The sequence below is a fragment of the Meriones unguiculatus genome, chromosome 1 (genome assembly GCF_030254825.1).
Source record: "Meriones unguiculatus strain TT.TT164.6M chromosome 1, Bangor_MerUng_6.1, whole genome shotgun sequence".
Taxonomy (NCBI): Eukaryota; Metazoa; Chordata; class Mammalia; order Rodentia; family Muridae; genus Meriones; species Meriones unguiculatus.
Window position 1 is genome coordinate 137,109,622 of NC_083349.1, and position 14,131 is coordinate 137,123,752.

General features: G+C 40.3%; 1 protein-coding gene across 9 annotated transcripts in view; it reads left to right on the forward strand.

Moving 5' to 3' along the window:
• The window catches only part of Dgkb (diacylglycerol kinase beta), a 696,100-nt gene that overhangs the window by 651,662 nt on the left and 30,307 nt on the right, over positions 1–14,131 (forward strand). For all 9 annotated transcript variants that reach the window (XM_060367267.1, XM_060367280.1, XM_060367266.1 and 6 more), the window contains 2 exons: positions 2,541–2,661; positions 4,267–4,327. In XM_060367267.1, the coding sequence (XP_060223250.1) occupies positions 2,541–2,661; positions 4,267–4,327 (182 nt within the window). The remainder of the gene's footprint in view (positions 1–2,540; positions 2,662–4,266; positions 4,328–14,131) is intronic.

The window sequence follows — 14,131 nt, forward strand, 5'->3', positions numbered from 1 at the left end:
AGTTTGAAAGCTTACGTCCTCTGAATTCATTAGATATATTTTCTTTACTGATTACTAAGAGTAGAATTGACTTGCAGGGTATTTTTTTTTCCTGGAGAGGAAAACGAATTAAAGATAAAAATCAGCAGGAGGGTGGCAGACAGCAGCAATATGTCGTGGGCGCAGACACATCGCTGTGATTCATAGGAAAGTTAGGGCTCACAGATCAGCTCTGTTGTGAGGAACTGTTTCACTTGTAGAATAGTTCCCAGTCTCAGATCATCGTCAGAAAAAAAAAAAAAACTGCATAAAACCTCACCTGATTAGGAACTGAGCAGCACAAACTCACCACCCGAAAAGCAGGTTCCTTCAGTGTTACGCACTTCTAACTATTACATTGAACACATCTGGGCCCTCAGCTCCTGCTGTGATGCCACTTTCTGGTTGACATATAACTCAGAAATGTGAACACTGACACCCAGACTATAGAGCCAAGCACATTCGAGTACCGGCTACAGCTGAAAGAATATGTTTCTATTCCTCGTCCATCTGTTCTGGCAACAGAAATTTAAGCTAAAAACAGAGAATAAGCTCCTGAGAAGCAAGTCTAAATAGGGTGAAAGCAGCAAGATGTATGCTGTAGGGTTTCAGGCCCCAGGCAGAGCTCGGCACCACGGGTTTTTGTAGCTGAGTGGTTGTTTTTATTTGGGACTTTATGCTACAATTAGAGCACAAAGTTTTAAAAATAATATTCCTTTATCCTTCAGATTAAAATACGTTGGTTTGGCCACACAGTCTGTTCTAAGTGCTGTGTTATGTTTTCTAATGAATATGAGCCTAATGAAGTTGGGAGGGGGGTCGAAACGCTGTTCATTATAGCTGAATCCCATTGAACATAATAAACCTCTAACAACGCAGAACTCTGACCTATCACATTCCTTCGTAATGAGTGGAAGCTCCCTGTACAAGACGGGTCCCACACAAACACATTTACTTCTCCCCAAGTTCAATGTTGGCTTTACAGAGCTGCCACACGTTTATCTCATGTGATTGCTGTGGCTTCCCACAGCTACCAGTGAGCCACCTCCTCCAGACTTCCTCTTGGTGCTAAATTAAATTATTCTTTTACAACTAGTATTCTTTTACAGCTAGTATTAAATTGTTCTTTTACAACTAGAAAAAAAAAAAAAAAAAAACACCAAGAACCTTACAAAAGAATACACACCGGGTGTGGTGGCATGTGTCTTTAATACCAGGAAAGCAAATATCTGTGTTCGAGGCCAACCTGGTCTGAATATAAAGTCCAAGGCCAGTCATGGCCACACATGGTGACCCTGTCTCTAAAAGGAAAAGAAAATGAAAGGAAGAAAGAAAGAAAGAAAGAGAGAAAGAAAGAAAGAAAGAAAGAAAGAAAGAGAAAAAAGAAAAAAGAAAGAAAGAAAAAGAAGAAATAAAGGAAGACGTGGAAAAGGCAAAGCAAAGAGCATCACAAAAGAAAAGGGCCATGTGTGGTCACTATGGTTTCTGTATCCTATCAGGCTCTCAGCACTCTGTGTTCTCTCCCAAAGCGTAGGGGTAGGGGTAGGTTCCCCTGAGGGTCAGCATGTTGGAGGGTGCTGCCTGCTTTCTCAATGAGGACAAAGCTTTGAAAAGAGTTTTAGCTTACAAAGTACAATGAATGCAAGAAGTACCTCTATGTTTTCCAAGCATCTGCTGTGCATACAACCACTGTACATTGCTTAAGCTTCAAAGTGAGTGAGCTCAGCTTTGTGTTTATCATGTCCTTAGTATGTGAATACTTAAAAACTGAAATTCTAATTTTCAGCTTCTTTAACTTGGTTCAGGATGGAGATCTGTGATGTTTGTCATGTGACATGGGCTTAATAGACATTTAGCAAGCCACACCAAGTAGCACCAGTCTTTTCCTGGAGTCCCTGTTAATAATAAGATGATGTTTGCGATGTGCCAATCATCTATCTGTTCTTAAATGTCATTGTGGCGAAGTGTATAGTCCTTAAACTCAGGAAATGTTTCCAAGAACTTCTATCATTTCTTGAACTTCTACACAGTTATCCTGTGCACAAGCCCCTGATGAAATAAGACTCAGTCTTCATAACCTAGGAACTAAGAAGCTTCAACTCCATGATCTCCAGGCTCTCTTCTTTGAGTAATTTAACAAAATCACATCTGACAACAGATCTGTATGCTTTATTTATAGTGATGAAATGTGTATTTGCTGCCAAATGTGTGATGTGGGCTGCATAGCTCTTCCATGTATACGTGTAAAATAACATTGACTTTGTTGGTGTTAAAAGCTACCAGTATGTTTCTTTCGGTATTATTTGGCTCTGAATTTGTTCTTCCCAGTTGTTTTAGAACAAGCTGACAGCATAGTGTTCCACAGAGCCCTGGAAGCTAGTTAAATTATGACGTACAGAAGTACAGCATTTTTTCAAGCCAAACATTTTCTAAAGTGGCTTTTGCTGCCTCTATAAGATGCAGTGTCATTACTGTGAACACGCACACTCACTGTGCCTGACCAGGTGTCCACTTTCTTTCAGATCTGAGTGACCAGCTGCTGGAGGTTGTTGGCCTGGAAGGAGCAATGGAAATGGGCCAAATATACACGGGGCTGAAAAGTGCAGGCCGGCGGCTGGCTCAGTGCTCCTGTGTGGTGATCAGGTAGTTCTTTCTCTACAGTTGACAGTGTGCTTTGACATAGCTTAACCCCAAACTAGCGAAAAGGATGCACATATCTGATAGTGATATTTTTTTTTGTTTCAACTGATCAAATATTAAAGCATGTATTTCAAAATGATGGAAATTAACGTATTTTACAGCTTTAGTAGCTACTTCTTATCAGGTCCTACAGAATCTAATCTCCTATTTCCTACCATAATGTTTGGTTACATTTTTGTAACTGTGACCAAACAAATGAGGAGAAAGCATCTTAAAGGAGCGATGGTTTGTTTTGCTCAGAATTGCGCTGTGTCAGCCCACTTTGTGGCAAAGTTGTGGCAGAGTAGGTGACTGGATCTTGAAGCCAGGAAACAGAAGGGAAAGGCTCAAGACAACATACTCTCAAGCACCTACTTTCAGTGGTCAACTTTTTCCAACAAGAGTCCACCTATTGGGGTCTAGAAACTTGTAAAGTAGGTCTAGCAGGTAGAGACCTAATCTTTAACATATCAGTCTATGGAAGATATTTCAAGTTCAAATCATAATATATAGATGCACCAACCAATGTGCAGATTTAATCTATCACTGTGTTCATCAACAACCAAATTACTGAAGCACCAAAGTATTTACTGGACAATTTATTCAAAGAATAAACTAATGATGTGCTATTAAGTTACATTTTCTCTTGGACTAAAGTGCAGCATTGTTCTTGTAAATCTAAATAATAAATACGTATGTATAAACTTTCCAAAGATTGATTTCTTACAATACTTCACCTGGCAGAAAAACATAGAATATATTTTTAGCAAAAAATGAAACAACAAATTGTAGTGCAGACCCAATAAGTATTATTTCATGAATGTCTTCATCCTAGAAAGTCTTCCATACATAACATGTTTTTGTAAGGTTTGTAGTGCAAAGTGGTGGTGGTAGTGGTGGTGCTGATGTGCTATGGTGGTGGAGGTGGTGATGGTGATGGTAGTGATGGTGGTGATTGTTGTGGTGATGGTGGTGGTGGAGGTTGTGATGATTGTAGTGGTGGTGGAGAGGGTGATGGTGGTGGTAGAGGTGGTAATGATGATGGTAGTAGAGGTTGTGATGATGGTAGTGGTGGTGGATGTGGTGGAGGTGGTGATGGTGATGGTGGTGGAGGTGGTGATGGTGGTGGTGGTGATGATAGTGGTGATAGTGTTTGTAAAGGTGGTGATATTGTGATGGTAGTGGTGGTAGAGGTGGTGATGGTGATGGTGGTGGTAATGTGTGTCTACAAGGAGTCTCTTTGGTTTTAGTAATTCTGATAGTGTCTTTTAATACAAACTCTGGTATTTCGTTTTGGCAATCAGAATTATTCTTTATGTCACCACATTTACCAGGATGCTTTTAACACAGCTGTGCACAAAAACAAACAAACAAACAACAACAAAAAAAAAACCTTTCGGAGTGTTCAATAATAGTTAATAAAATTCACTTTCAGAAGAGATCCACTTTCAGAAGAGGGCAGCAGTGATCAAATTGGCCTTCTGTGGACGTATCAACTTGCGTTTTGTAGATAATCTGTTATAGTCAATATTTTAGCATTGTGCTTTAAGTGAAATAATTTTTTTCCAGGACCAGCAAGTCCCTGCCAATGCAGATTGATGGAGAGCCGTGGATGCAGACCCCATGCACGGTGAGTACAACTAGAAGGGGATCATTACCAGCATTGCTCTCATTTTGCAGAGATCATGTATTTCTGTTTTTAATTTTTAATTTTAATTTTAATTTTTAATTCTTACAATTATTGGAGATGAGGGATGGGGCTACAATCAGGTTATAAAGTGAATAAATTGAGACCATGTATTTCTGTGAATACTGAGCACAGTATCTAATTTATGTACTATTCTTCTCTAAGAACTATGTCGCAAGTCCTGTTCTACCCCTATTTATTTAGAGAAGTTATTGCATACAGGCTGGAAGTGTGTCTACACCTGTCAATGACTTAGCTTTTGAATATATATTTGAGCCTAACTTGAGATACCAAAACCAACTGTAAATTTTGAGGACAAACAAAATACTGAGAAAATTTCTCTTAATTCTCTTATTTTTAATTTCCAAATACATAGTAAGAAAATTGGTTGTGGAACATTGGCACATATGAAGAAAAAAACTGCTGATATACAACTTAATAAAATCTCTTTTGTTTCTGGAATATTTCATAAGTCTACTATATCCAGGGGCCTCCTTCTTATTTAGCCTCTTTAGGAGTAAAGATTTTAGTATGTTTATCCTATCTTATAGGTCTAGTATCCACTTATTAGTTAGTATATAGCATGTGTGCCTTTCTACTTCTGGGATACCTCACTCAGGATGATTTTTTTTCTAGATCCCACCATTTGCATGAAGATTTCATGATTTCCTTGTTTTTAATTGCTGAGTAGTATTCCATTGTGTAAAAGTGCCACAATTCCTGTATCCATTTCTCCGTTGAGGGACATCTGGGTTGTTTCCAGGTTCTGGCTATTATGAATAAAGCTGCTATAAACATGGTTGAACAAATGCCCTTATTGTGTACTTGAGCATATTTTGGATATATGCCTAAGAGTGGTATAGCTAGGTCTTGAAGAAGCACTATTCCTAAGTGTTTGAAAAAGCACCAGATTGATTTCCAAAGTGGTTGGACAAGTTTACATTTCCACCAGCAATGGAGGATGGTTTCCCTTTCTCCACATCCTGTCCAGCATGTGTTGTCAATTGAGTTTTTGATCTTTGCCATTCTGGTGGGTGTTGGGTAAAAATCTCAGGGTTGTTTTGATTTGCATTTCCCTGATGACTAAGGACATTGAGTATTCCTTTAAGTGTTTTTCTGCCATTCTATATTCCTTTACAGAGAATTCTCTGTTTAGCTCCGTACCCCATTTTTTAAATTGGATTACTTGATTTGTTGGTTTTTAACTGCTTGAGTTATTTATATATTCTGGACCTAGAATCCCTGAGCAGATGTAACCCATGGCAGCTCAGTCTCCAAGTGTATTCCCTCTAAGGAGAACAGGGACTGTCTCTGACATGAACTCAGTGGCTAGCTCTTTGATCATTTCCCCCTGAGTCGGGGGAGCAGCCTTACCAGGCCACAGAGGAAGACAACGCAGCTAGTCCTGATAAGACCTGATAAGCTAGGGTCAGATGGAAGAGGAGGAGGACCTCTCCTATCAGTGGACTTGGAGAGGACCAGGGGAGGAGAAGAGGGAGAGAGGGTGGGATTGGGAAGGAATGAGGGAGGGGACTATAGCTGGGATACAAAGTGAATAAACTATAATTAATATAAAAATAAAATAAAATAAACATGTCCTACAGGCTTGAATACACTCTGGTTTTGTGGAGATACTTTTTCAATTGAGGCTACCTCTGCTCTGATGGCTCTAGATTGTGCCAAGTGACATAAAACTAGTCAGTACACTAACGGTGGTGGTAATTGTGCTGTTAGGGATGTAGTGATCTTTGTAATGCTGGTGGTACTGGTAACAGAAGTGGTGATAATGGTGACAACATTATGGGTACTCATAATACCAGAGAAACAAGAATAATGGTTATAATGGTTATGGTAGAAATTGTGGTAAACATATAGTAATGGTAGTGATTGTTTTTATAATGCAGGTTGGCAAGGGTCATGGGAACACTAGTGATCTTTTCCTTAATAGAAAACACTTGTTCAGCCATGGTCAAAGGAGAATAAGTAAAAATAAAAGAAAAATAGTGGAAGCAAATGCCTTCCTTGGGTGGTTTTGCATTCCTTCTGGTGCTGCAGGTGACTGGAGTAGAGAAGCAGTAATGGCAATGCTGGCACTTAGATCTAAGGTCTTCACGTGTGCGGGTATCAAAATGCCTGGCCTAGCAACACATGCAATTCTCTCTCTGTCTCTGTCTCTGTCTCTCTCTCTTTCTCTCTCTTTCTCTCTCTCTCACACACACACATGCACACACACACACACAAACAAATTACTTTTAACTCCGTTTTTATGAATCAATCGACTGAAGTAGGAAAAGCTATAACATTTGCCTTAGTCTACATAGCTTAGCAGAACAATAACTAAAGCCTGTGCAGCTGAGCCCTGGGGGGCTGTAACTTCTTCACTCTTCCCACTGTCATTCCAAGGTGACAAAACCTCAGATGCCCTCAGAGCACCCCTGGGCAGGACCTTGGGCAGTCACTAGCTGTGGTTTTCCAGTTCTGTAATGACTATGTCTATGGTAATTTAATTGAAATTTTGGAATAGGTTTAACTGATTTAACATGAGCACGTTTGACATAGGTTTTAGTTTTTCCTCCAATTAGTAGCAGGATACTCAGTTCACTTATTAACTATTGTGATCTACAGTTGTCAAATTAATAATTTTATATAATTTAAATTTCTTTCCTTATAAATGTACTTGTTCGTTTAAGGCGTGCATTATAGCCTGCAGTGGCTCAAGAACTACACTATGCTAATACTTATTCTTGTTAATGTGAATTTTGGAATATTCTACTTTTCCTAGAACCACATGGGACTTTGAACTTTAAATCTTATTTTAAGTGAAGAGAATATTTAATATTCTTAGCAGTGGTATAGTTTAACTAGAGAGAAGGTTTTTTTTCCTTCAATAAAATAGCACACTGTTTTTCTTACAGAACATAAGAATTTGTAGAATGTTAAAATTCTTTGCTAAATTTAAATATCCATAAGCTGATATTCAATTTATGAAGGAGTTTCTCTAGTTACAATTTTAGAGGAAACCAGAAGGTCTGTTTTCCTTTGAATTGAATAGATGCTGGAGAAGGGCAAGAAATACATATGTCTTGATTCTTAAATAAATTAATACTATTTTAAAAACATTAAGATAATACAGATTATTGAAAATGATTGTAGTGGTGGTTGTTTCACAATGTAAATCTTAATAACACTGGATTTGAAGTGGCATTAAAATGTATTGCATATTTTATCAGCATGAAAAATGATATCTAATGTCAAGGGAAAAAACAAAGTAATGTTTACTTGTGAACTGTACAAAGCCTCATCACAGCTATCAAGAAAAACAGAAAACCAAAGAGGTTTAAATTCATACTTTATAATTCCGTTCCTGACTCTCTAAATTCTCCCACTAAGAAACAGTCAACAGACATTTTTTTTTTAAATACTCCTGTGATCCAGTATGTTAGCACTCAAGACAGTAAGAGTGGACTTTAGTCCGATAATTATCTCTTCACCATTGTAATAACATATTTAAAGCAGGACACTATTGATTCTAGAAAAAAAAATATACATTGATATGGATAGCTTAGAAGAGCTGTCTGAAAACTGAATGCCTGAGCCTCTCTTTACTCTGTAACTTCTTCCTCCGGAACACACAGAACAGACTGACTTTCTTTACACATTCATGTTATGCAATTGGTAGTTTGAAAGTGGACGAAGACAGAATCTAACAATGGTGCAGGGCACAGATCACAACAGATTTCACTTCACATCTGTGCACCCAGTACTCCCCAGCTTTTGCAGTTGATGAACTAAAGATAAAGTTTTGTCGAGTAGGAAGTGACTAAGCAAAGCTTTAGGAACCTTAATTGGGCTATCCCCAAAATATACTGCATGCCTGCTTTCTTGAACACTCCCCCTACAAATATTAAGAATTCTTGCTCTGCGGGTTGATGCCCCAGGTCCTGCCTCTGAGAAAAAGATATCGGACGGGTCTGATGCTCTTTGGGTGGATGACACCTAAATGAACATCGGTACAAAGTCCCAATTTATTTCTAATATCAGAGATCAGACCTCTACTCTTGCCTGATGCGTCTAAAACAAAAAGGAGGAACTGTAGAGAGCTGCGTAATGCCGCGCCTTAAAGATGGAGCTGGTTTCTGCCTTCCACCTTCCAGATGGTGAGTGCTCTCTGTCACGAACAACTCCATATTTGGCTAAGGCTGAGGATCTGGCTTGCTTCCATGTATGTGGACCTATCTGCATTGCCCACATGGCACGCTGGGGTTGGCTACCCAGAGGCTATTTAAGCTGTGGGCTGGCTTTACCCAGGGTCCGATGATTGTTCAAGGTTCCTGAATAAACTGCATTGAAAAAAGAAAAAGACATTGGTGCTAAATAAAAACAAACAAACAAACAAAAAAAAAAGAATTCTTGCTCTTCTCCACATTACTTTGATCTGGTAGATCCATTATTCATCCAGTATTTCCATAGCTGGAAATCTGAGTCATCCTATACTTCATTCACTACTCCGTAAACCAGCAAATACGTATACTTAATTACATGATCCCATTTCGGCAATCTTCTCCTGTCTCTCCAATCTGTTCCTGTATCACCATCATCCTAAATTTGCTCCATTCCATCACTGACTCATTTAATGTGCCATAATACTTTCTGCTTAGTAAGTTTTTCTGGGCTTTCTGTGTGGACATAGGTCAAGTGTTCTTGTTAACAGTTTCCTCCTCTACTTCTTCTTTGCATATTTCCACGTACTTCCCAAGAGTTCAGATCAATTTTTTCCTCTTATCTGACAACGGGTACAACTCATTCTTTGGGACAGTCCTTGCTCTTTCTCTTTCATAGAGCCTGCTGCAGGCACGGCCTTTCCAGCCCACCCACACACATTCTTGCATTCCAGCCTCATCCCTGCCTGCTGCCTGACACCAACCACATCACACTGAAAGTACAATCCTTCTTGCTCCCTGGAGTTATAGGTTCCCTGAACTCATGGGCCATCACTGGATCCTGCCTGCAGTCTCAGGATACAAAACTCTTCTTCCTGCAGAATGTGGTTGCCAGGACCAAACACATTTTGAATTTATAAATTTTTTAAATGCTTCTTGGGGGTAGTATAGCATTTTAAAACAAGCTTTCTACTAAATCTTCTTTCACTGAACATAATGTAGTTTGGCTAGCGATTCATTCACATATTTTTATATCTAAATACATGTAAAAGTTATTTTGAGTTATCTTTATTCATTATATCCTCAAAGCAAAGAGCTTGAATGTACCATGGAAGGAATACTTTATCGATCTCCAAAGATTAATTCCTTCTGTTTCCTGGTCCGGTATAACTAAACTTCTCTGGTTACTTCTGTGTTATTTGTTGTCTATTTATTAGACCTGTCCTGGAAGCCATATTCTGCAAATGATGTGAAATCCTGGTAGCTCATAGCTGTGTATTAGTCCAGTGTTCCATAAGTTATGACACCTTCACAAAGCATGATGCTCACATAGCTTTAATATGAGATAATCCTGCTACTGTCCCTTGCTATGATTAAAGTCAAGAAGACTCCTGAAACTTGCTTCCATATTGCAGGAGATGGAAGGACATGAACAGGTCATAAATGAGTGAAGTGACCACAGTCAAAATGTTTGGGAAAAGTGCAGAGAATCATAAAAGAAGAGAGAATTAGTAAGACGTGGAGAGAACAGGAGCTCCACAAGGACCAAATATATTTGTGCACAGGGGCTTGTCTGAGACTGATTCTCCAACCAGGGACCATGCATGGAAATAGCCTAGAACCCCTGTTTGAACATAGCCCATGGCAGCTCAGTATCCAAGTGCCTTTCCTAATAGGGGGAACAGGGACTGTCCCTGGCATGAATTCTGTGGCTAGCTCGTTGACCTCTCCACCCCCTGTGGGAGGAGCAGCCTAGCTAGGCCACAGAGGCTGATATTGCAGCCAGTCCTGAGGAGACCTGATAAGCTAGGGTCAGATGGAAGGTGAGGAGGACCTCTCTATCAGTGGACTTAGAGAGGGACAGAGAGGAGATGAGGGAGGGAGAGTGGCATTGGGAGGGATGGAGGGAGAGGTTACAGTTGGGATACAAAGTAAAAAAAAAAAAAAAACAACCTCAAAAAATGTTACTGTTCATTGGGTTGACAGAGGATATCAAGTGGACTTCTGAGAAACATTCTTAAGTGCAGGCTCTCCCTAGCCCTTCTATATTCCTCACCTGGAACCTGCTTGATCTCTTTGATTTCCAGTGTTCAGTGCCTTCAGCATGTGGAAAAGCCCTGACCTACCACCCCGACAATCCCTGCCAGACCTCAGTGGCCTTGCCTGAGACTTGATCGAGAAGTTCCTCAGGCAAACCTGCTACCTCCACTTCCACTGTGCAGGCAACTCCATGCGACGCTTTTCCTTTCTTGGCACAAGCTGTTATTTCACTTGGTCAGTGGCTGCTTAGCCTTTGATGTCACGCTTGTCTAGAAAGGCTTTCAGTCCCCCAGTGTCGCTGCCTCTCTGCTTCATTGGAGTTAATCTTCCTTTTGACCCTGATAATCACAAATTCCGGCACAACTTCAAAAGGCAAACTCATTAAAAAGAGAAGGGATGCAGCTGATTCATATTTTGCATAGTAGTTGATTTTGTTATTAAAAGTAATCATATTTTTTGATTATTACAATTTATTCACTTTGTATCCCAGCTGTAGACCCCTCCCTAGTTCCCTCCCAATCCCACCTTCCCTCCCTTTTCTCCTCCTATGCCTCTCCCCTAGTCCACTGATAGGGGAGGTCCTCCTCCCCTTCCCTCTGACCCTAGCCTATCAAGTCTCATCAGGACTGGCTGCATTGTCTTCCTCTGTGGCCTCATAAGGCTGCTTCCCCCTCAGGAGGAGGTGATCAAAGAGCCAGCCACTGAGTTCATGTCAGAGAGAGCCCCTGCTTCCCTTACTAGGGAGCCCACCAGGAGACTGAGCTGCTGCAGGCTACTTCTGTGCAGGGGTTCTAGGTTATCTCCATGCATAGTTCTTGGTTGGAGTACCGGTCTTTGGAAAGACCCCTGGGCCCATATTTTTGGTTCCGTTGCTCTCCTTGCAGAGCTCCTTTCCCCTCCAGGTCTCTCTATCTACCCCTTCTTTGAGACTCATAGCCAAACTTTGGGCAGAGTTCAGGGAATCTTATAAAAGAAGGGGGAGATAAAAATAATAATAATTTTAAGTTGTTTATAATCACTTGCTAAATATGATTTGTCTCAGGTCTTTAGGACCCAAAATGAAAATTTTCCTAAGTTTGAAGACAGCAATTTAGTGTCATGAAGATTAAGGCATATGGACCTTTCCAATCATTTGAATCATAGAGGGAATCATAGGAATGATAGCTGGCATTTATTAAGCAAATACCTATTAATATGCATTAATGTTTATGTTCAACTACAAAGATACATTATTTGTTCAATACTCAAAAAGTCCCTAATATCAATGAAGTTACAATAATCCCATATCACAGGTTAAAATAGAAGAACCTGAAGCCAGAGAAATCAGCTAACATACCCAAAGCCACGTAACAAGAAGGGTAGGCTGTTGGGCTGCACTGCCAGGTGCATTTGCCATGACGTTTTATCTTGTCATTTGGTCATGCCTTGAAGCCTTAAAGTAGCTCTAGAAAGAGTAAGTGACTAAACTGTGGCATTTATAGAAAAGGGCCATCTTCTGTCAAAACAGCATTTTATCGTTACTTAATGTGTTCTGTTCTGTTTTCTCAGTACAGCCAAAGCCATCAGTCACACCACTGCTCCAAGTAACACTGAACATCACTGCTGTGCTGCTGTGACTCCTGTGATCCCCCAGTTCAATGTCTCCTTACTTCCCTTTGAGTACAACTCAGCATCCTTGTCACAATGTTAAGTTATCCTCCCAGGGCTGAGACCAGACACCATGGACTGTAGGAGCTACCTCTTAGAGGTTTCCTGTTGTTGCAGCTTCCTTTTCTGCTGTGCCTGAAATCACGCTGTTGTTGTTTTGTTTTTGAGGTTCTCCAGCCTCCAAGAAAGCTGTCATTGAACCTGTAGCTTCTCTCTTCTGCTTTCAAGGACACAGGACTGGCATAATTTTCAACTGATCTTGACTGTGGTTTGTTTATTTATTGAAAATAAGCAAACTCTTTTCTCATCCTAGCTATCCTGATTGTAGTTTTCCTTCCTTCTACTCCTCCCAGTTACCTTATCACCTCCACCTGCATTCTCTTTCTTTCTCACATTAGAAAAAACATGCTCCCCCTGAGTGGGGAGCAGCCTTGCCAGGCCACAGAGGAAGACAATGCAGCCAGTCCTGATGAGACCTGATAGGCTAGGGTCAGATGGAAGAGGAGGAGGACCTCCCCTATAAGTAAACTTGGAGAGGGGCAAGGGAGGAGATGAGGGAGGGAGGGTGGGATTGGGAGGGAATGAGGGAGGGGCTACTGCTGGGATACAAAGTGAATAAACTGTAATTAATATAAAAAATAAAAATTTAATAATTAAAAAGAAAATTACAGGCTTCTAAGAGATAACACCAAAAACATTATCTAAAACATGACAAAATAACGTAGAAAATTAAGCAAAATCTATCATGTTGAAGTTGGACATGTCAACCCAAAAAGAGAAAAAGAGTTCCAGGAGCAGGGAGGAGTCAGCAACCCACTTGTTCTCATAGTCAAGGGTCACATAAAAATACTAAACTGACAGCAATAATTTATATGCAAAGGACTTGGTGTGGACCCACTTAGGCCCTGTGTGTCCTCCCTCAGTCTCTGTATATTCACAAGAGCCTTGCTTAGTCAATTTACAAGGCCTTGTTCTCATGGTGTCCTCCATTCCCTCTGTCTTAAAATCTTTCCACCTCCTCTTCCATGGGATTCTCCCAGCGCTGAGAGCAGGGAGTTGATGGAGACCTCCAGTTTAGATTCTCTCTCTGAATAATGTCTGGCTCTAGGTCTCAGCATTTGTTCACATCTGCTGCTTGAGGAAGCCTCTCTGATGTTAATAGACAAGGCACTCATCTATGAGTACAGTGAAGTATTGTTAGGAATCATTTTATTGACATTTTTAGACTAGCAGCCTTTGGTTTTATCCTAGGTCTCTGGACTGTCTTGTCTCTGGTTCTTGATTACCCAAGCAGTGTCCAATATGAGTTGCTTCTCTTGGAGTGGGTTTTAGAGCTAATCAGACATTTGTTGTATACCCCCACAAGCTCTGTGCCACCATTGTTCTCATGTTTTATGCAGGCAGCACAGATTGTAGATCAAAGATTTTGTGACAGGGTAGGTGTCCATGTTTCTCTTTCAGTGGTCTGCAGAGTACCTTCCCATCAAAACATATAATGAACTCAAGGAAGCTAGATACCAAAAAAAAAAAAAATCAAATAATCCAATTGAAAATGGGGTGCAAGGAATGAAGAGAAGGCTCAGTGGTTAAGAGAACTGACAGCTCTTTCAGAGGACCTGGGTTCAATTCCTAGCACCCACATCAAGGCTCACAACTGTCTGTCATTCTAGTTTCAGGGGATCAACACCCTCATATATACATACATGCAGGCAAAATACCAATGCCATTTAAAAATGGAGGAACATATATAAACAAAGAGTTCTCAATAAAGAAATCTCAGATGGCTGACAAAGACTCACATGTTCAACTTCCATAGCCATCAAGGAAATGCAAACCAAAGCTTTCATCTTATAACTGTCAGAATGGCTAATATTGTTAAAGTAAGTGACAGCTCATGCTG